Source organism: Zalophus californianus, chromosome 10 (genome assembly GCF_009762305.2).
Source record: "Zalophus californianus isolate mZalCal1 chromosome 10, mZalCal1.pri.v2, whole genome shotgun sequence".
NCBI classification, from domain to species: domain Eukaryota; kingdom Metazoa; phylum Chordata; class Mammalia; order Carnivora; family Otariidae; genus Zalophus; species Zalophus californianus.
This window is the reverse complement of record NC_045604.1, coordinates 90,592,649-90,612,884: the sequence shown is the minus strand read 5'-3', so window position 1 is coordinate 90,612,884 and position 20,236 is coordinate 90,592,649. Positions and strand designations below refer to the sequence as shown.

Here is a 20,236-nt window from a genome sequence, read left to right as displayed (position 1 = left end):
CAATCGCGCAGTTGCCCACCCCAAGCAGTCACTGTGATCAGGAGTAGAATATGTTGGTTGGCCAGGCATGCATCAGGGAGTGGGGTCCATCTCAACATGACCCTATGAACTGACAGGGGGAATGGAGGGTGGGAGACTGCATAAGGCCCCCAAAGACATCTGTGCCCCAATCCCTGCGAGCTTTGAAGATGTTCCCTTACGTGGCAAAAGGGATTTTACAGATCTGATTAATTTAAGGATCTTGAGATGGGAGGATTCTCTTGATGAGCCCAGTGTAATCACAAGGGTCCTTAGGAGAAGGAGACGGGAGGCCACAGATCCAGGAGGCCGTGTGACTAGGGACGCAGAAGGACACACAGAAAGATTTGAAGGCACTCGGCTGCTGATTCTGAAGATGGATGATGTGGCTATAGGCAGCCTCTGGAAGCTAGAAAAGGCAAGGAAATAAATTCTCTCTAGAACCTCCAGAAGGAACAACCTCCAGAGGAAACAAATACAGGGTAGTTCACCCAAGGAAAAGCATGGTGTTCTCAAACAAAGGGAGGATGGGTGCTGGGCAGGCAAAACCAATGGATGTCCCCCAGTCTCATGAGCTTTTTGGAGTCAGTATGGCCATGTCCCATAACTCTGGCCCCATTCAAACACAACACAATGTGAATTGCACCCCGCCCCCAACCCCGGAGCTGGGCGGCATGAAGACCCTGGCCGTGAGGATTACGCGAGTCAATACATGTGAAACATTTTGAACAATGCCTGGCACATAGAATTCAGTAAAAATTAATTGTTTTCATTGTTGTGGCTGCTGATGTCACCATCATCACCACCACCACACTTGCTCTCTTTGGCATCTCACCTCATTTGCAAGACGGTCTAAACCCAGCAATCTGAGGTTTCTTCCATCCTGACATTCTATAAAGACTGATTTTGACTGTTTGAGAAGTGCCACATCACCCTTCAGATATTAAAATATTTACAGTCTGGGAGAAAACAGAAAAATATATCCAACTTAGAAACTAGAGAATTTCCCTTTGCACCAATTTTAATTCACACGGATGCCAGTGAGATTTATCAATATGTTTGAAGACGATATGAAAACCTAACATTTGCATATATCATTTGCAGTCAGTTCCTCAACTTTCACTCCCAATCAAACCCTTAAATGCATGTTTCTAGATTAATAGTCAGACCTGGTGGAACTACATTAACAGAGTTCAGTTTAAAAACCAATTTAAGAGGAGAAAAAAACTATTAGAGAAGCCAGAGGGATGAACAGAGAGATTGAAATCTTACAGCTATTCATTTTTCAGAGGGTTAATATTGCCTAAAAATGTTAGTATTAATTGTCTTGGAATCATTACAGATACACTGGTCCAGTCATTCAAGTAAATATATTTTGGCTTATCACCTTGCAGGCTGAGCTTGCATTTTCCAGGATCCAGTGGCAAGGACAATTTAATACCGCATCTTCAAAGTAATTTTATTTGAATCGTATTTTCGCACTTTCATTTTAAAATGGGCACGCCTGATAGTTGGGGAGCACAAACTGTTATGAGTCAACTAGTGACACCTGATTGTGAAGCCTTAATAGGAAAAGTTCAAAAGCGACCTCAAATCTCTCTCTTCTCTTCATACCCAAACATCTTCACTAAGAGTACAAGCTCTGGAGTCGGAATGCCTGGGTTTTAATCTTAGTTATTTGCCGGCTGTGTAGCCAATGGGGCTTAGTAACTTTACCTCTCTGGGCCTCAGCTTCCTCATCTGTGAGAATGAGAATAATATTAATACTTCACAGGGTTGGGGCGCCTGGGTGGCTCAGCGGGTTGAGCATCTGCCTTCGGCTCGGGTCATGATCCCAGGGTCCTGGGATTGAGCCCCGCATTGGGCTCCTTGATCAGCGGGAAGCCTGCTTCTCCCTCTGCCTCTCCCCCTGGTTGTGCTCTCTCTTTCTCTCTCTCTGACAAATAAGTAAAATCTTTTTTTTTTTGAGGATGATTTCTTTTAAGATTTTAGTTTTGTGAGAGAGAGAGAGAGTGAGCATGAGCATGAGCATGAGAGGGAGAAGCAGACTCCCCAGGGAGCAGAGAGCCCGATGCAGGACTCAATCCCAGGATCCTGGGATCACGACCTGAGCCAAAGGCAGACACTTAAGCGACTGAGCCACCCAGGTGCCCCAAATAAATAAAATCTTAAAAAAAAGTACTTCACAGGGTAGTTGTGAGGGCTAGATGAGATGGTATATGTAAAGTGCTCCCCATGCAAACATTCGGTAAATATTAGCTATTATTATTTTGGACGTACATTCCCATTCAGAGACATTTAAGTCTGAGTGTGATATTACCAAAACTCCCCTATGGAACCTGCGAGTTTTATAATCACAATCTCCCTGAAGCCAATCCATCATGTGAAAGCAGCAATCTGATGCCACTTCAAAAGAGCATATATTGCCTATAACTCTATAGATCACTCACTCAGATATTCATTCATTCATTTAAAAAGTCCTTATCGGACTGAACTGTGTGCCAGGCATCGTGCCAAGTGGTAGGGGTACATTGATGAACTAGCTGGATACATTGTGTGTCTCTGGGGATTCTACTTGGTGATACAAGACAAAAAACCTGAGCACAGTGAAAAATGCCTTAAAATTGTGATAATTGATAACAGAAAATGGGCAAAGTGTTCAGGGAAATAGGGAGGGAGGCTGTTTGAGGTCGGGGAATCAGGCAGTCTTCTCTGGTGAGGTAGCATTTAGACAGACCTGGGGGATAGGGAGGCAACAGACATGAAAAGTGGAAACCCAGTGCAACATTTCCCAATCTTTGCCAACACTTCCTCTCAACACTGTAATGATTCTTACTGTGTGATGGCATGAACTTCTGGTAAAACGAGGTGGGAAGACTCACTGGATCCCTGTGACCCTCACTCCCACTCAGATGTTTGTCCTTGGATGTCTCCTCCCCATCTTTGCCTTGTGAGCTCTTGTCCTCTTTTGCACCTGCCCCTATGAGCACTGAGGGATCCAGACTTTATTATACAGTTCACCTCCAAAGGATTGACTTGAATCCTTCCTCGGGTCCAACATAGGTAGTTCAAATGAATCAGGGTTCATTTCGTTACAGGTGGCAGGAAAAACAACTCAAAGTGCCTTGACCAGGCAAAGAAATTTATTGGCTCCCATAACTGAAAAGTTCAAGTGTAGAGTTCAGGTGTGGCTGGATCCAGATCTTCAACACTATGGTCAGGCATCTATCTGTCACCATTTTGACACTGCTTTCCTTTGTGTTGGCTTCAGTCAGAGGCAGGCTCTTTGCAGGCGGTGAATTCTAGCAGATCCAGGTGTTTATCCTTCCAAGGCCCAGTCCAGAGTAAAGAATGTTCTCCTTCCAGATAAAGAAGGCTGTCTTACTTCCCTATTTCAATTAGGACATCCCTAATTATTCCAGTCAAAGTCCTGGCTGGTTTTCACTGGATCACAGGCCCATCTAGAACACATCATGGCAGCCAGGCTAAGAGATGACTTGACTAGTCAGGACTGGGCCATAGCATCCCCCCTGGAACTCAGAAGGCAGTTAGCTCCACCTGAACCACGTGAAGTAAGAGTGGGAGGGGTACCTCTCCAGGGAAAGTCATGAACAATGAATGGCTACTGTGCAAGCATTTCAGGGACCCTATACAGCAACCCCCTTAAAGCTCACTGAAGAGATCCCTCTGTGGTTTTCAATACCAAACCATTTGTTATACTATTCTCTGGAATTGAAGAGAGAGGGATAAACCTATTAAAGTAGGACTTTAGAGAAAGAAAAATTAACTGTGGTTGAGATCATGAGGGAAGACTTCATAAAGAAAGTGACATTTGACTTGAACCCCCGAAATAAAAAAATGGTTGGATTTTATTTTATTTTTTTGTGAAGATTTTATTTATTTATTTGACACAGAGACACAGGGGCAGTGGGAGAGGGAGAAGCAGGCTTCCCGCAGAGCTGGGAGCGCGCGGGGCTCCATCCCAGGGCTCTGGGATCATGACCTGAGCTGAAGGCAAATGCTTAACAACTGAGCCACCCAGGCGCCCCGAAGGTTGGATTTTAACAGTTGGGAAGGCAGGACGCGCATTAAAGATGGAGGGACTGATTTGAGCAAAGGCAAAAAAGCAGACTATTAAAAGGTTTTGTCAGAAAGTTCTGGAGTCTCAGGGTGCCTGGGTGGCTCAGCTGGTTAAGCATCTGCCTTCAGCTCAGGTCATGATCCTTGGGTCCTGGGATCAAGTCCCACCTCAGGCTCCCTACTCAGTGGGGAGCCTGCTTCTGCTCCCTCTGCTGACCCCCCCCCCCGCCCCCCGCCTGTGCTCTCTGGCTCTCTCTCTATGTCAAATAAGTAAGTAAAATCTTTAAAAAAGGAAGTTCTGGAAACATGATGGAGAAGTTTGGATCCTGATGCAGGAGAACTCAAATGAGCAAACTATCTGAAGGTCATGAGTGACTGAAGAAAATAAGCTAGCAGACACAGACACAGGATACAGTTCCTTTAGTGCTGGTGAAGGGTACAAGAGTTTCACTGCCAAAACACACCTCTGTGGATGAGGGGACATACTCACTAGAAGCAGCACCTTAGGGACATGAACCTGGAGGCAGTGGCTAGGATGGTTTGGAATGGGGGGTGCGTCCAGAGGAGTAAATCGGGGATTGGTTGGTAAGCTACTGCTGTAGCTCAGTTATTCCCTCAAGCCTTGGGGTTTTCATCATCCCTGGATAGTTCCTCTTTTATCCTTCCTTATTTTTCTAGGCTAAATCTATTCTGCAAGGGTTCCTGGAGGATTCAGGCTACAGTATCCAGGATCTGAAGAGCTTCCACTTAGTAGGACTTGGTACAGCCCTGTGTACTATGAACGTCACCGAAATCTCACTCATAAAGATCTCAGAATTCAGGTATCCAAACCAGTAGTGTTCAAAATGGCAAATGATTGATTGGCCAGTTCATTCATTCAACAAGATGTCTTTTGCTTCCTGATGCCTTGCCCCCTTTCTGGGTTAAAATGAGGAGTGGAATCAGCTGGATCCTTTCTGGATGCTGAGCCTACCTACCTTCTGCACACCTGTCGTGTCTGGAGAGTCTCCCAGGCTTACACTGTATCCTTCCCTCTTAACCAGGGTGGTGGTGGCCAGAATCGGGACCCTGCTCTGTAGCACCCATGTCTTGGCCGAGTTTAAGAGGAAGGCAGAAGTTGTATTTGGGGATCCCACCAAATGGTCCAGCTCTGTCCTGCAGGAACTTGGGACTATTGCAGGTAAGACACCTCGAGCATGCCTCCTCTCCCTTTCCAACCTGAAATCTGGAGACAAAAGCAAAAAAAAAAAAATAATAATAATAACAATAACAATAAAAGAATCCTTGGCTGTACCTAGTGAACATCTGTAAAGTTATAGTAGAATCTAGATTCATGACTTGAGGTTGCAGAGGGGGGTCTACAAATTTGCTCTTTAAACAAGCTCTCTTTGTGGTTCTTGTGTACACTAAAGTGGTTTAGGATGTGATTTAATTGACTTCTAAATAGTTTTATACACAATCTGAAATTGCATAAAGTGAAGCTCCTTCTGGGCCTACTTTTCATTGTAGGAGACCAATCAGGGCTTGATGTGACCCAATTTTTCTTTTTCTTTTCTTTTTTTTATCAGAGTTGATTAAGGAACTTGATTCTCCAGTGTGATTTTCAAGGCTTTTTGTAAGGAATGACGCTTGCCTAGAACACACAGATCTGTACATTATGTAGCACCATTAATAAAACAAGTGGAGTTCCGATGTCTTGAACTAAACCCTCGTGATGCCTTTTTCTCCCCAGCTGGATTAACGAAGGAAGAGCTACAAATGCTGGACAAGGATTTGATGCCGTATTTCCAGCCATCAGCAATCAAATGCCTTCCTGATGAGATATTCAAAGTAGGTACTCAGTTCTTCAAGGAGAATAGGAGCTTGACTCCATTTCAAATCAGAGACAGATGGCAGGCCTTGGATTCTAGAGCCTTGCAACCGGATTTCTGCTGATAGGGCCAGAGGAGAGGTGTATGCCAACAATGAATGGGTCACAAGATAATTTTAGGTTTAAACACATTTTTCCTTAAAATTTTATGTTTTAATTTGTATTTATTTTTATGGTTGGCCTCTCTTCATAGCAAGGTATTGATTTTCTATTTATGATGGTATGACAGAGTCATATTTCTTTGTCTAGAACCCTTGGGAACAGATACATTTCAGAATTCAGAATTTTCCAGATTTTAAAAAGATAACTCTGTGAAACTCCAGTATGTAATTTAACACCCTCAGCAGTGTCTGAGGAAGCACCTTATACATTAATGTTTCTGCGAAGAAGTCAGTGATGCCACACTAATTGGAATAAATAGAGACTATAAATGGCCTTACATCAATTCAAGGTTTTGCAGGCAAATAAGTTTGTCTTAAACTTTGGGAAAAACATTCAGTTCTGAGATTTTTTTGGACTTCAGAATGGCCGATGAGGAATTATGGACCTGTATAACATTTCCTTTTTAAATTGATTGAAGTAAACATATTTTAGTTGATTTAAAGAAAAGTATTGAGAAAACCTCAACAGGACAGATGAGAAATGGCTATAGATGAAATTGAGGAGGTGGCATTGGATCAGCTGATGTTAGGGAAACAGGGTAGGCAGGGCCTTGTGTCCCCATACGAGCTTAGGGGAGTGTTTGGTGGGGACTGCAGTCTGCTCTGATAAGGAGTGGCCCTGGTGTTCTCACTTGCTGGGTAACTTGGAAATAAATTCTATTCACCACCACTGTGGAAGACACACAAATGAGGTTGGACAGACGCCCGTGATGCCACATCACTGGTTCATTTCAAGATGGATAGCCCACCTTGAACGACTTCACAACACAGGACAGTTTCCAGCACAGAGTAGGTGAAATAGCTGTTTGGGGGGAAATAAATAGTAGTCCTGAAGGCTTCAGAGCTGCCCTTCTGGGGGTTTCTGCAGGGCAGAGGTGGCTTGGTTCTGGATGCTGGCATGTTGCTGAGCACTTTCCCTTGGTTTTGTTTGGAGTGCACTTTGTGGTTGTTTCCTTGTTCAGGGATTTGTCTTTTTCAGAAATTTCTAGGTGCACCTGGGGACGCACTGGTGAAAAGGTATAACCTAGCGCTTCAGGGCTTTAGGAGTAACATAAGACAGTGCAGTGGCCTGTGGCCTGGGTAGAGTCCAAGGTGAATAAACTTAGCCCTGAATGGGGAAGCTGCTTCTCATCTCTGGCACATCAGCGCAGTGTGACAATGTGGGCCCAGTATTGCTAGATCTTCCTTTTATCTTTTTATTATTATTTTATTTACGATTCCAGAGGTCTCCATTTTCATGTGAAACCTGCTGATAATCAAATGTTGGCAACCACTTCGAATTTATTTTTTTTAAAGCACACAGTCCAGTGGGCCTAGAGATTCCGTCTGGCTGGTGGGTTGCAAGTCCGCCAGGTTGGAAAAAATAGATAATTTATAGAATACGGACTGTGTTAACGGTAGATGGAAGGTGTAAGCCAGAAGAGTACCTGTGTTGTGTGTGTGTTGGGGGGGGCGGGGAGAGGTGATGCTGACCTTGCATGACAGGTTAGCTAGGTTGGAGGGAGGAATAGCGCTCCAGGCAGAAGGAAGTACATAGCAGAGGTGCTGCCCCCTGGGGGCTGCAAATACGGGTGCTCATTCTTCTGTAGCGAAGAGTGCCGATGGGAGGCAACTGGACAGGTGGGCTTGGCCCAAAGCTTGAGGGCCCCATTGCCACATTCAGGAACTGGAACTGTGTCCTGGAGGTGGGGGGCAAGGAAGGGTTCTAAGCAGGGGAAGCATCTCCCTAGACAGGGAATAAGAAGAGGGTGAAGGAGGAAATAAAAAATATAACCCCTTTCCCAGAATCTTTGGGGCCCTTAGAAAGTAAGCAGCATGATTTTAGATGCCTCTCTACAAATTCAGAATCCTGCCATCTCATCTGCCATCCCATCTCATTCCAGACCCTCTGGAACTAGCCACCAAGTCCTCTGAGCTAGAAGCAGCTTCAGTCAACATCTTGTTCAGGGTCCTCAAAGACATAAGTGTACTTGGCAGAAGTTCCCACTTGCAGTGGCCATGGCAGTCGTCACTAATAGATTACCACATCTTTCCACCACCTAGCCGTCGCAGGGCTCACCCACAGGGTGCGCAGGCAGTCATGCCAGAGGATCAGAATCCACACAGGAGAGGAGTTCTTGGCGCCATCCCACATCTAGTCCAAAAGCCCAGAGAGGCTGTGAAATTTGCTCGAGGTCACACAGCTAGTATGTGGCAGAGCTGGGACACAGATTCAGATCTTTGGCCTTAGGCTTGTGTTTTCTCCTCTATGCCAGGGTTTCTCAGGTGGGGGACTTGAAACCTGGGGGAAGCACCTCGCGCTGAATTAAACAACATTAAGTCACACAGTGAGAAAATCATGACTTTCTTTCCAACTCTCCTTTGATGCTGATTACTTCAATGAGGAAGTCTCAGTTTGGAGCTGAAGTGTCTTTAACCCTCTATAACACTTCAAGTCTCCTCTTCTTGATTATTTTTTAAGAGGCCTTGGGTTCAGACATTGTTGGCCAACAAAGCCCGCTCAAATTCAATAATGTTCATTTCTTTTGGCTTATTGTTAATGATTACTGATGGCAAATCACTTTGGTCTTCCATTTTTGGAAATTTCCACCTAAAATTTTCCATTTAAAAAATAAATGTATTCTAGTAGTGAAAAGAGCGATGTGATTTTAAGGAAAAATCTCAAGAAGAGCATAAATGGTACATGGGTATGGCAAAGTTGTGCGGGCCCTGGGCGGATGACCGAGGTTTGGGAAGGCCGCGGAGGGCACCCCCCCGAGGGCCTCCCCCTGAGGGCGCTGTCCCCTTTCTCCGCTGCAGGAGCTGTCCATGGAGCAGATCGCCTCGTTGGGCCCCGAGAACGCCGCGGCGGTGACCCCAGCCCAGCGCCGGCAGCTCAGCATGTTGCAGCTGCAGAGCCTCCAGCGGGCGCTAGATGGCGCCAACACTCGCTCCTGGCTGGACACGCCCCCAAGCGCCAGTCCCACCTGGACCCCCTCCTCTGGTTCTCCTCCTGGTGAGCGGGACAACCCTCTGCCCGGGCCCCCACCCCTAGCCCCCTTCCCTGTCCCTGAGTACCGCCCTGCCCGGCCTTGGGCGGGGAGGTTCCTAAAGATTCAGAGCGGGGTCTCACAGTCTTCGGAGACTGCATTTAGAGGAAAATCCAAAGTCCCAACCAAGCGTATGTAAATGACGCTCAACTCTGGCTGTGCTTTCAAGTCACCTGGGGGAACTTGTAAAACAGCCGGTTTCGTGGACCCCACCCAAACTCGTTGAATCAGATTCTCTCGGGGGTAAATGCATTTCAGCGGTTCCCTTGCATCCTACCTCCTTCTCACTAACCAGTATTAATTAATAAATTCAACTGGTATATATTGGGCACCTACTATATGTCAGGCCTGCAGCAGGAGCTGGGAGTACAGAGGTGAGAAGACAGGTAAGGCTGTCTTGTAAATGAACAAGGTGATTTCACATCCTGGAAGACCGGGGAAGAAAGGAGGCAGAAGGAGGTGATGGTGACTAGGGCCGAGCTAGGATAAGAGGGTTGGTCCTCTCTTCCTTACCCCCGTCACTTCTTTGTGACCCCTTCTATCATTAGTGAGCACCATCTTTGGACGAGCCGTGGTGTTGGGCTCTGGGGAGACAGCAGTGACCAAGGCAGATGTGTCCTTGGTGCTCGCTAAGCTCTCAGTGCAGCATGGGGGTGAGGGAAGGCATACCTAGCCCGGCGACCATGAGGCAGTATGACAGGCGCTGTGACAGGGAACACATGGGCGAGACAGCTGACCTAGGCTTGGGGGTTCAGGGAGCGGCCATGGAAACTTCCCAAAGACAGTAATGTCTAGACTGCAGCCCAGGTTGAGGAGAATATGGACTCAGCCCCATGGGGCTGAGTGTCCCAGGTAGAGAGAGCAATGAGAGCAAATACCCAGTGAGCAAAAAGAACTTGGTGCTCAAAACCTCCACTCTACCTTCTCCTGATGTGCGTATCTCCCTCCGTCTGCCCCAGCCTTCCCTTGGGGTTGGAGAACAGGGGAATTCCCAATTTGTGCAGCCACGAGTGGCCAGAGGTGGCACCTTTGATTTACTATTATTGTTATTTTTTTTTAAAGATTTATTTATTTGAGTTGGGGGGAGAGGGGCAGAGGGAGAGGGAGAGAATCCCAAGCTGACTCCCCACTGAGCTTGGAGCCCAATGCAGGGTTCGATTCCATGACCCTGAGATCATGACCTAAGCTGAAATCAAAGAGTCAGATGCTTAGCTGACTTAGCCACCCAGGCGCCCCTGATTTACTATTATTATTTTAAAAACTTTTCATTGAAGTATAATATGCATTTAAATTTTTTGTTTTAGAGAGAGCTGAGTGGAGGTGGGGAGTGGGAGGGAGGGGCCGAGGGGGAGAGAGAGAGAATCTTAAGCAGGCTCCACACCCAGTGCAGAGCCTGATGCGGGGCTCAATCTCATGGCCCTGCAATCATGACATGAGTTGCAATCAAGAGTTGGACACCTGGGACGCCTGGGTGGCTCATTTGGTTAAGCGTCTGCCTTCGGCTCAGGTCATGATCCCAGGGTCCTGGGATCGAGCCCCGCATCAGGCTCCCTGCTCGGCGGGAAGCCTGCTTCTCCCTCTCCCACTCCCACTGCTTGTGTTCCCTCTCTCGCTGTCTCCCTCTCTCTGTCAAATAAATAAATAAAATCTCTAAAAAAAAGAGAGAGAGTTGGACACCTAACTAACTGAGCCACCCAGGTGCCCCCATTTAAAAATTATTTTTAAATATTGTGTTTTGTGTGTATTATATAACACACACAAGAGAATGCGCAAGATTCAAACTATGTAAGGGCTGGAAAGGAATGCAGCGTGATGTCTCCGTCTGTCTGTCCCCTGTCCCCTCGTCACCCATTCCTTCCCCAGAGGCAAGTAATGTTACCAGCTTCTTGTGTATTTGTCCAGGGATAGTCTATACCTATCCATAGATTATCTCTGCACTTTTATAAAAAGGATGTTATACCCTTTGTTCTGCACCTTGCATATCTCATCTAACAATATATTTTGGAGACAGTTCTGTATCTGTACATAGTAGCCTTGCAATTGTTGGTTTTCTGGCTACACCATAAGTGTATTTAACCAGATGTCTACAGAAGGATTTTTACGTTTTTGTTTGTTTGTTTGTTTGTTTGTTTGTTTTTTAACTATTACAAACAAGGCTTCAGGGGATAACCTCTTACCATTTGCATCTGTTTGAGTATATCTGCAGGATAAAATCTTCCAAGTGGGATTGCTGGGTTAGAGGGTGCATGCATTTGTAATTTTGTTGGATATCACCAAATCCCCTGGAGAGAGGCAGGACCAGTTTTCCCTTGAACCAGCAGTGTCAGAAAGTGGTGTCCCTGTAGGACCCCAGATGCCTTCTCCTTCCCTTCACTCCATAGGCCCTTCCTATCGGTGAGGCCCTTAATCTCTTGTTTCCTAAACTTACTTCATTATCAGGATCACCTGGGAGGAATCTTTCAAATACAGATTCCTGGGGCCTCATCCCAAGCTTGCTCAATCACAATCTCCAGGGGAGGATCCTGGAATTTGCATTTTTTTCTAAGATTTTATTTATTTGAGAGAGCGAGAGCGCCTGTGAGTGGGAGAGAGCATGAGCAGGGGCAGGAGGGAGGGGCAGAGGGAAAGGGAGAAGCAGAGTCCCCACTGAGCAGGGAGCCCAAAGTGGGCTCGATGCTAGGACCCCGAGATCAGGACCTGAGCCAGCCAAGCGCCCCCTGGAATTTGCATTTTTAACAATCTCCCCAGTGACTCTTATGATTAAGGCAGCTCTGGTACAAGCTGATTCACACAATGTCATTTAATTTTTACTCCCCTGTGGCAGCCCCCTTCCACGCCCCCTGCTTTGGGGTCATTATTCCCGTGTCTGAGAAGAGCAAACAGCATTCTGGGAGATCAAGGGAGTGGTCCAGAAGGAGACCCAGGGAGCTGGGGATGCTGTGTCTGCCCTCCGAGGGCTGCTGAGACCTCGTGTGCACTCCTGTCTCCTTCTAGGAGGCCCTGTCACCTGGGGTCCTTGGCTTGGCTGTCCTCTGCTGGTTCTCCTGCACAAGACCGTGTGGTGAGCGGCGCGTGCACATGGCCCTTCAGTGCCCAAGCAGTGGGCCCCGGCGTGTGGAAACAGAGGCACTGCAGACTGTGAGACCCCCTACCCCCGCCCACAGCCTCCACTGGGGCAGGGAGTCCCCAGGACCTGGAAATTTAAAAGGCACTGAAAGGAAGAATAATTATTAAAAATGATCCTAAAAAGTTCTTAAGCTGGCCTGTATCCTCAGCAGAGAGCCATTCTCTGCCCTGTTTCAGCCTCTCTTGCTTTCTAGCTTGGGGACAGAGAAACTGTGGGGAGGGAAGGGTGTTTTCTGTCAACAGCATGAGGACAATATGTACAAGTCACTGCCCTCCCTCCAGAGAGAGATGTCAGGGGGTGGCAGGTGTTGGCAAAGGCACCATTTTAGCCGGGGTCTGATCTGGCTGCTTCTCTGGCTTAACGTCCCTCCCTTGGAGCTATAGGCTGCATTGGATTTCTCCTTCTTAGATATTTAGTAGAGCTGAAATAAATGAATCCCTCAACAGAAGCCAATATTCCTGCCTGATTGCTGGGTCTAATTGATGTTCGGTGGGTCTTGCATTGCTTGGAAATTAAAACATTTAACACGGCTCAACGTTAAATCAATTTTTAAATACATTTTCCAGATGCCTTCCATTTCTTGGGAGTCAGCTGAATGAATGGTCGTGGAGTTATCAGTTAAGCTTTCAAAAAATTCCTTTTTTGACGAAATTGGTGGCTCTTCTGGGTTTAAGTTGTTCTGGGCTTTGGGGATGTGTTGAAATAAAAGAAAATACACATTGTAAGTCAGTCACCCATGTGATTATTGCCCAGCAGAGGAAAGTCAGCCCACTGGCCCAATCCTTTTGGAGGCTGGGAGGGATGGAGTTCCTTCTGGAAATCTGCAGGATGCTCTTGGCCTTCAGCTCAGGAAAGGGGGACGGAAGTGTACTTTGCCACCTCCCAGGCTGTTACACCGTCTCAAAAACAAAAACCAGAGTTGTTTCTCGTGACTTCCCTTAGGTAGCAAGTTAGGCATCCTGGGCACTTGTGTTCTGCCACCAGCATGCCCTGCGTTCTCTTCCTGGTCACATGTCCACAATAGACATCTAGATAAGACGAAAAGCCTGCATGAAATCCCAAACATCTCTGGCATTCCATAAGAGGTGGGAGGATTTTAAAAAGCAGCATGGGTAGGTGTTATAGAGACTGGTGTATTTTCAGATGTCACATGCAGTTATTCTAGAACATCAAAATACTGGCATATGGAAGGTGTGGCCCCGCAGGTGCTATGTAGGGTCTGACTTGGTTCTTTGTTAATGTTGGCGGGGAAGTGGCAGCTCATGTTGCTTCTCAATCACAGATCATTGATCTTGTTACTGACAGCACCAGCCGCCCAGTTTAGCTGGGCCAGACTGGCTGATCAGAGACGGGGGTTGCATGAGAATGGGTCTGTGCGGGTTCTGATCGGGTCCAAGCAGACTTGGATCCAGCTCAGTTCCCACTTTTTCCTTTGGCCTTGGATTTTCCTGGGGAACATCAATAAAGACAACTTCCCTTTGAGTCAGACTTCATGCTGCCAGTGTCATGAAGTTTTGTGCCTCACCTTTCCCTTCTTCTTCTTCTTCTTCTTTTTAAATATTTCTTGACTTATTTTAGAGAGGGGGGAGAGAGCATGAGTGTGCATTCGAGCAGGGGGAGGGGCAGAAGGAGAGGGAGAGAGAATCCTCAAGCAGACTCCCTACTGAGCATGGGGCCCGACATGGGGCTCGATATGGGGCTCGACATGGGGCTCGATCCCAGGACCCTGAGATCATGACCTGAGCCAAAATCAAGAGTAGGCTGCTTAACCAGTTGAGCCACTCAGGTGCCCCACATCACCTTCCCTTCTGATCTTTTGGTTTTGATTGAATTCCTGGACCCTCATCCCATGTTGGATGACAGAAGTGACTCCCAGAGGGCCAGCTCTGTATCAGGCCCTGCTCTGAGGGCTCTGCCCGTATCCTCGCTCACTTTGTTGTCATCACAACTCTGCCAGGTGGATGCAGTTAGGATTCCCGTTTTCCAGATGAGGGGACTGAGTCCGAGAGGTTAAGGAACTCTAGTCGAAGGCCTCTTGGATAATGAGGATTTGTATCTTGACTTTTTACCTTGCACTATGCTGCCTTCTGGATGAGTATCTTTTAACTTCTTCAGTAAGTCAGATCAGAGAGAGATTCTGTAAATCCCTTCACCTCCTCCTCTGGCGGGAGGCCAGCTTGCCTCATAGCACATATAATTGGTGATTGCCTCAGGCAGGAAGACAAACCCAGTTTATGCCCTGTAGGACCCCTGGGGTCTCAGGTTGAGATGCGCAGTCCTTTGCATGCAGGGAAGCAGCAGGTCACACTGGCAGGTGCTGCTTCCGTTCATCTTTCAATGTCAACCCTGCCGTTGGATTCCCAGCCTCCATCTTCTACAACTTATAACTCTCCCCACCTCCCCCATGCAGGGATCATAGTCACTCACTCCCGTGCAGGTCACAGGGTGCTGGTCATGGTCCTGACTGCCTGTAGCATACTGGGTATCAAATATTTGACCATCATGCCAGTGAGATCCTTTCGTGGAACCCCCACCTTCAGGCCCACTGCAGACGCTGAGCCTGGCTTGATGGGGGCTGGAAGTGTTCCTGTAACTTCAGTATGCCATCCAGTGGGACCTAGAATTACATTGTTCTCTCTAGTCCTGGTGCCCCCGGAGTCACCACAGCTGCTGGGGATAGGCTGCACGGCCAAGGAGAGGTGGCTGTGTCTTGGGGTATGTGTGTGTTGTATGTGTGTACCTGGTTTTGCTAAAGAAATGCTGTCATGATGGAGAGTGACAACACAGCAAAGAAGTTAATATTAAGTATTTGATATTTCTTTGTCCTTAAAAGTTTGCTGCCCATTCTTTCCTTTAAAAACATCTATATTGCTTCCCTGGAAAACATATATGTATAAAAAATTTTTTAAATAGTAGAAGTAAAATTAATACACTGCAGAATTGCCAGGCCACACAGTGACAGGTGGGACATCTCCAAAGTGTGTCTTGGAGTGAGTGCCCACTCTATAAATCCATCTGAGGTGTCCAGTGACTCCTAGGATTTTCACTCACCTTAGGGGATTCATTTTATACTTCTCCGCCTTTACTGTCTCAGTCACTGATTGTTTCTGAAAGGGATATGGGCTTGTTTGACCTTTGGACAGATATCTGCAACTTGCTCGCCTTTCTAGTCTTCCCCTCCATCTGGCCTTTGATAAGTCAGACCAGATATACGCTGATGGGAACTGGAAGGAGGGGCCACCCTTAGAAGAAGACTGAAGAATCGCCGTCAGCCTCTGAAATCCTCTGGAACGCTCCTGTGTGTGGTGGCCTGAATGACTGACCCCAATTCCTTTGATTACTCCCTTGATTAGGCTTGTACATCCAAGCCTTTGCCATGTGACTTTGTCATGCATCTCAACACTGCTTACTTTGGGCTTTGGAAGATGAGCAGAAGTGATAGATTCCACCAACAGCCATCATAAATGGGCTCGCATGATTTAGCCTGACCTGTTAGTGGTTGCTTCTCCATGTGAGGCAACATGTAGATGAGAAGACATATGGAACAGACATGAACCCAACCTTGCATGCAGGGAAGCAGCAGGTCACACTGGCAGGTGCTACTCCGGTTCACCTTTCAATGTTAACCCTACTGTTGGATTCCATACCCAGCAGAGTCAGAACCAACCTGAATACTCATGAGCAAGAAATAAATACTTGTTATGGGAAGCCATTGAGACTTTGGGGTTATTTGTTACTGCAGCCAAAGCTGACTTACACACCATGTCTTCAACATGCCCTCCTCAGACAGTGCTGGTTCTCTACTGTGGATTGGAAGATGATACACTTTACCCCAGATCACACTGACCGAACAGGAAAGGACTGATTCCAGAAGAGTTCGGTTACCAAACTGTGTTGGACAGAATTCTAAGATGGCCCTAAGGTCCTTGGTGTGCATATCCTGTGTAATCTCCTCCCCTTGAATACAGGCAGAACCCGTGGGTGTGATGCAGTGTCACTCCTCAGACTAATTTTTATTAATCTGTTGGCTTAATCAAAAGGGAGATCATCGTGGGGGGGGGGGGGCTGACGTAACCAGGTGCACCATTAAAAGGAACTAGGCCCTTCCTGAAGTCAGAGGTATTCAGCGTGAGAGACCATGTGGCAAGGACCTAGTAGGGATCTTTGGAGCTTAGAGGTCCCTGACTGACCGCCAGCAAGAGAATGGAGACCTCAGTCTTACAATCATAAGGAACTCAAGTTTGAAAACAGCCAGCGATCTTGGAAGAGAACCCAAGGCCCAGATGAAACCCCAGTCGCAGCATGCTTTCAGCCCAGTGAGACCCTAAGCAGAGAATCCAACCGAACCACACTCAGACTTCTGACCTCCGGAACTATGAGTACACAGAATAAGGGGAAATGAGTGCAGGGTAGGCAAATGTGAGATGTGTACGAGGAGCTGAGAAATAGGCAGCCATCTTTGAAACAGTCTAGTTCTGGAATGTAAGCTCAACTAGGAAACCTGTCCATGTGCACAAACCCCGACTGGGAAGAAGTTTCTCTGGGTGGGCATCCTGTTCCTTTTCAGTTTCTCCCTCGGGGATCTTTTACTTCTTGTGAAGAGGGAGGCATGTTATGTGTATTTATCTTTAGTGCTTGTCACTTTATAATGACTCAGCATCAAGTCTTCCTTCCCCACAAGACTGAATTTCCTTTGGGGAAACTTCCATCCATGTGGATGAGGTCAGATAAATCCCACCTTCAGCTCCAGGGCTGGGCTCTGATTCTCTTAAACCAAACAACATATCCCATTCCTCAGTCCACAGGCATTGATTCAGGGATGGGCCAGTGAGAGCCGGGCCATGGATTTTTATTTAACTGTTGGAAGGGAAAGCGAGAGCCAGACAGACAGACACAGACACACAGAGAGACAGACAGGAAGGGAGGGAGAAAGAGAGAAAGACTGAGACTCTCTTTCCTTCTGGACATGAACTGGCCAGCCATCTTGAAATCGTGAGAAAAGAAGCCATGAAGGAATGGAATTAAGAAATGGTGTGGGGGTGTCTGGGTGGCTCAGATGGTTAAGTGCCTGCCTTTGGCTCAGGTCATGATCTCCAGGTCCTAGGATCGAGCCCCGTGTCAGGCTCCCGGCTCAGCGAGGATTCTGCTTCTCCCTCTGCTTCTCCTCCACTCATGCTCTCTCTCTGTATCTCTCTGTCTCAAATGAATAAATAAAATCTTAAAAAAAAAAAAAAAGAAATGGTGTGAGCAAACCTAGGTTCTGGTAAAAGCTTTTAGAGCCTGGATCAAACCATACCTGCAGATCTGCCCCTGGTCCATTCAGTTACATGAACAAATTTGGGTTGGATTTTCTGATACCTCCAGCAGCTGGAATGGTTTCTCTTGCTTTTCTTAATTTTTGGATGTCTGAAAGTTTTTTTTATCATAGGTGCAGCTGATCACAAAGTGCTATTTTTTCTATAACAAGTAGAGTATGGACATTCTGGCTTCATAGGGCCCCAGACAGCACCAGGCTTTACCCTGAATTCAGCTCAGATGCACCTTAGGGTCTGATGGGTTACAGGAACCCTGTTTTTGAAAACTGTCTTTACACAGATGATAAAATAGGAAAATAGTATTTAAGGTTTTTGCCTTGAGCCCTAGGCTTTTTCTGGAGATGACTCTCATTGGGGGTGAGAGACTTGCTCCTCCAGTCCTCCGGGGGCCTTCCTTCTTGGGAATTTGGCCTCAGGGGGACTGAGTCATACCAACTGACTCCAGGTACCCAAGTCTCGATGCAGATTTGCTTGTCCAACTGGGCCTGTGCCTCCTGTCCCCCAAGGGCGGCCATATCAGCTCCTGCTTTTCTACCTCCTGAGTTAGCATTGTGCAGGGCAAGAATTCTGGGGTGCAGGGGATGGCCTTTAGCCCTCTTGTATAGTCTGGGTTTGCTCACACAGCACTTGCTCTTTCCAAGTCTCTCTCTCTCTCTCTCTTTTAATATTTTATTTGAGAGAGAGAGAGAGAGAGCACGAGAAGGGGGAGAGGCAAAGGGAAAGGGAGAAGCAGACTCCCTGCTGAGCAGGGACCCCCCCCCCGCCGATATGGGGTTTGATCCCAGGATCCCGGGATCATGACCTGAGCTGAAGGCAGACACCCAACCCACTGAGCCACCCAGGTGCCGCCCCCCACCCAGGTCTCATTTTCTAAGTGGCATCCCGCAGCGCCTTGTCTTATGACTTCTTGTGAAGGCCTCTCTGATCTTTGCACAGATGCAGGGGGCTTTTCTCTTTGTTGGTGTATAGTCCCTGACCGTTCCCATAATCAAACACCCACACTGGTCTTGTCGATTACTTAGCTATCAAAATGAAAGAACAGAAGCTTAGAGATGATATGCAATGATGCCAAGCCCCAATACTGATCCCTGTAAACATGCTCTTAAGGTTCTGGCTCCCCACTTCTCCCCAGGGCCCGACACTCTTGCAGGATCCTTGTGGTGTGCTCACAAATCTCCCCTCCAGTGTCTGGCACTGTATTTTCCAATAAGACCTTTGGATAGGCATGGCTTCTTCCAGTAGCTCCAGTGTATGCCTCGGTCCAGGCTCTGGGAAATCCTTTCTGGGTAGATGCAGGAAGCATACTGCCAGGCATACTTACCTTTTCTCTTCCAGAGGAAGACCTGTATTTTAAAAGCTGTTCTGAGGGGCACCTGGGTGACCCAGTCGGTTAAGTGTCTGCCTTCGGTTCAGGTCATGATCCCAGGGTCCTGGGATCGAGCCCCATGTCGGGCTCCCTGCTCAGCAGAGAGCCTGCTTCTCTCTCTCCCTCTGCCTGCTGATTTGCCTACTTGTGCTCTCTCTCTCTGTCAAATAAATAAATAAAATCTTTAAAAGCTGTTTTGATTCTCCATGATGCTTGGAATACCAGCTTTTGAGAGCCTACAATGTCCACTCATTCCCAGGACAATTTTACAACTTGCGTACTTTTTAAAAGCTGCCTGGCTTTTTTGTTGATGTGTTGGATACTTTCTCCCTATACCTCCAGATCCACTCTCCATTCTTCTCAATTTCATCTGCCCTGGGGCCCTGATTACATTCTAAATGTCTAGAATCTACAGAGACAGTAAATTAGCGATTGCCAGTATTTGTGGGGAGGGCAGAATGGGGAATGACTACTACTAATGGGTGCAGAGTTTCTTTTTGGAGGATCCCAGCTCCTTTCCCGCCACCCTGAGGATTAGCAGTGGCTGTGCTCCTCCTTGAAGAAAACAGCCCTTCCTTATAGCTACCACTCCCTGGGGTCCAGAAAACTCTCTCTCCCCTTTCCCTTTTAGACATGGGTTGTTAAGGGCTCCCACTGTTGACAGTTCCAAGGTACTTCATGTCTCTTGTTTTCTCTTAACCCTACCCACACCTCTGTAATAATTTCTTCATTCAGCTGTCCTCAATAACCCCATTTGAGTGTGACATCCATTTCCTGCTGGGACCTGACTGGTCCATTTAAAACATCCAGTATCAAAGAATGCACCCTCCAAAGACTGCAAGCGGAATCCTAGAGAAAGTTCTCCAGCATCCCTTTGATCTGAGATGGCTGTCTACTTCCAGCATGGCCCGAGTCAGGTCAATTAGTGCTGCCCTATTTTATCTGATCAAGTTTGTTATTGATGTCATGAAGATGCATACCTCTTACTTGGCTGACACCTTAATTGCAGAGAATTCTCACTCTTTCTGACTTCTACTCCCAAACTTGTGGACAAACTCCTCCAGGTGCCCAGCAGAATAGAGTCCTCTCTGTTGTCACAGACCAGCTTTTTCAGGGAATTGTGCTGCTTTTAGATCTACAAAATATCTATTACATAAGACTTTCAGCTTCTTCTTACATATATTGCTATTCAACAGCTGAAAGCCATCGAAAAATGCATGCAAACAAAATTTTAATCTAACCAAGAAAATGCCCCTACAACATTGTTCAA

The 20,236-nt window shown here is 47.0% G+C and overlaps 1 protein-coding gene across 2 annotated transcripts in view; it reads left to right on the top strand.

The window, feature by feature from the left end:
- The window catches only part of OTOA (otoancorin), a 68,015-nt gene extending 55,028 nt beyond the window's left edge, over nucleotides 1–12,987 (top strand). For both annotated transcript variants that reach the window (XM_027614046.1, XM_027614045.1), the window contains exons 25-29: nucleotides 4,777–4,919; nucleotides 5,142–5,278; nucleotides 5,831–5,928; nucleotides 8,929–9,124; nucleotides 12,153–12,987. In XM_027614046.1, the coding sequence (XP_027469847.1) occupies nucleotides 4,777–4,919; nucleotides 5,142–5,278; nucleotides 5,831–5,928; nucleotides 8,929–9,124; nucleotides 12,153–12,223 (645 nt within the window). In that variant the 3' untranslated portion in view covers nucleotides 12,224–12,987. The remainder of the gene's footprint in view (nucleotides 1–4,776; nucleotides 4,920–5,141; nucleotides 5,279–5,830; nucleotides 5,929–8,928; nucleotides 9,125–12,152) is intronic.
- Nucleotides 12,988–20,236: the final 7,249 nt, after the last annotated feature.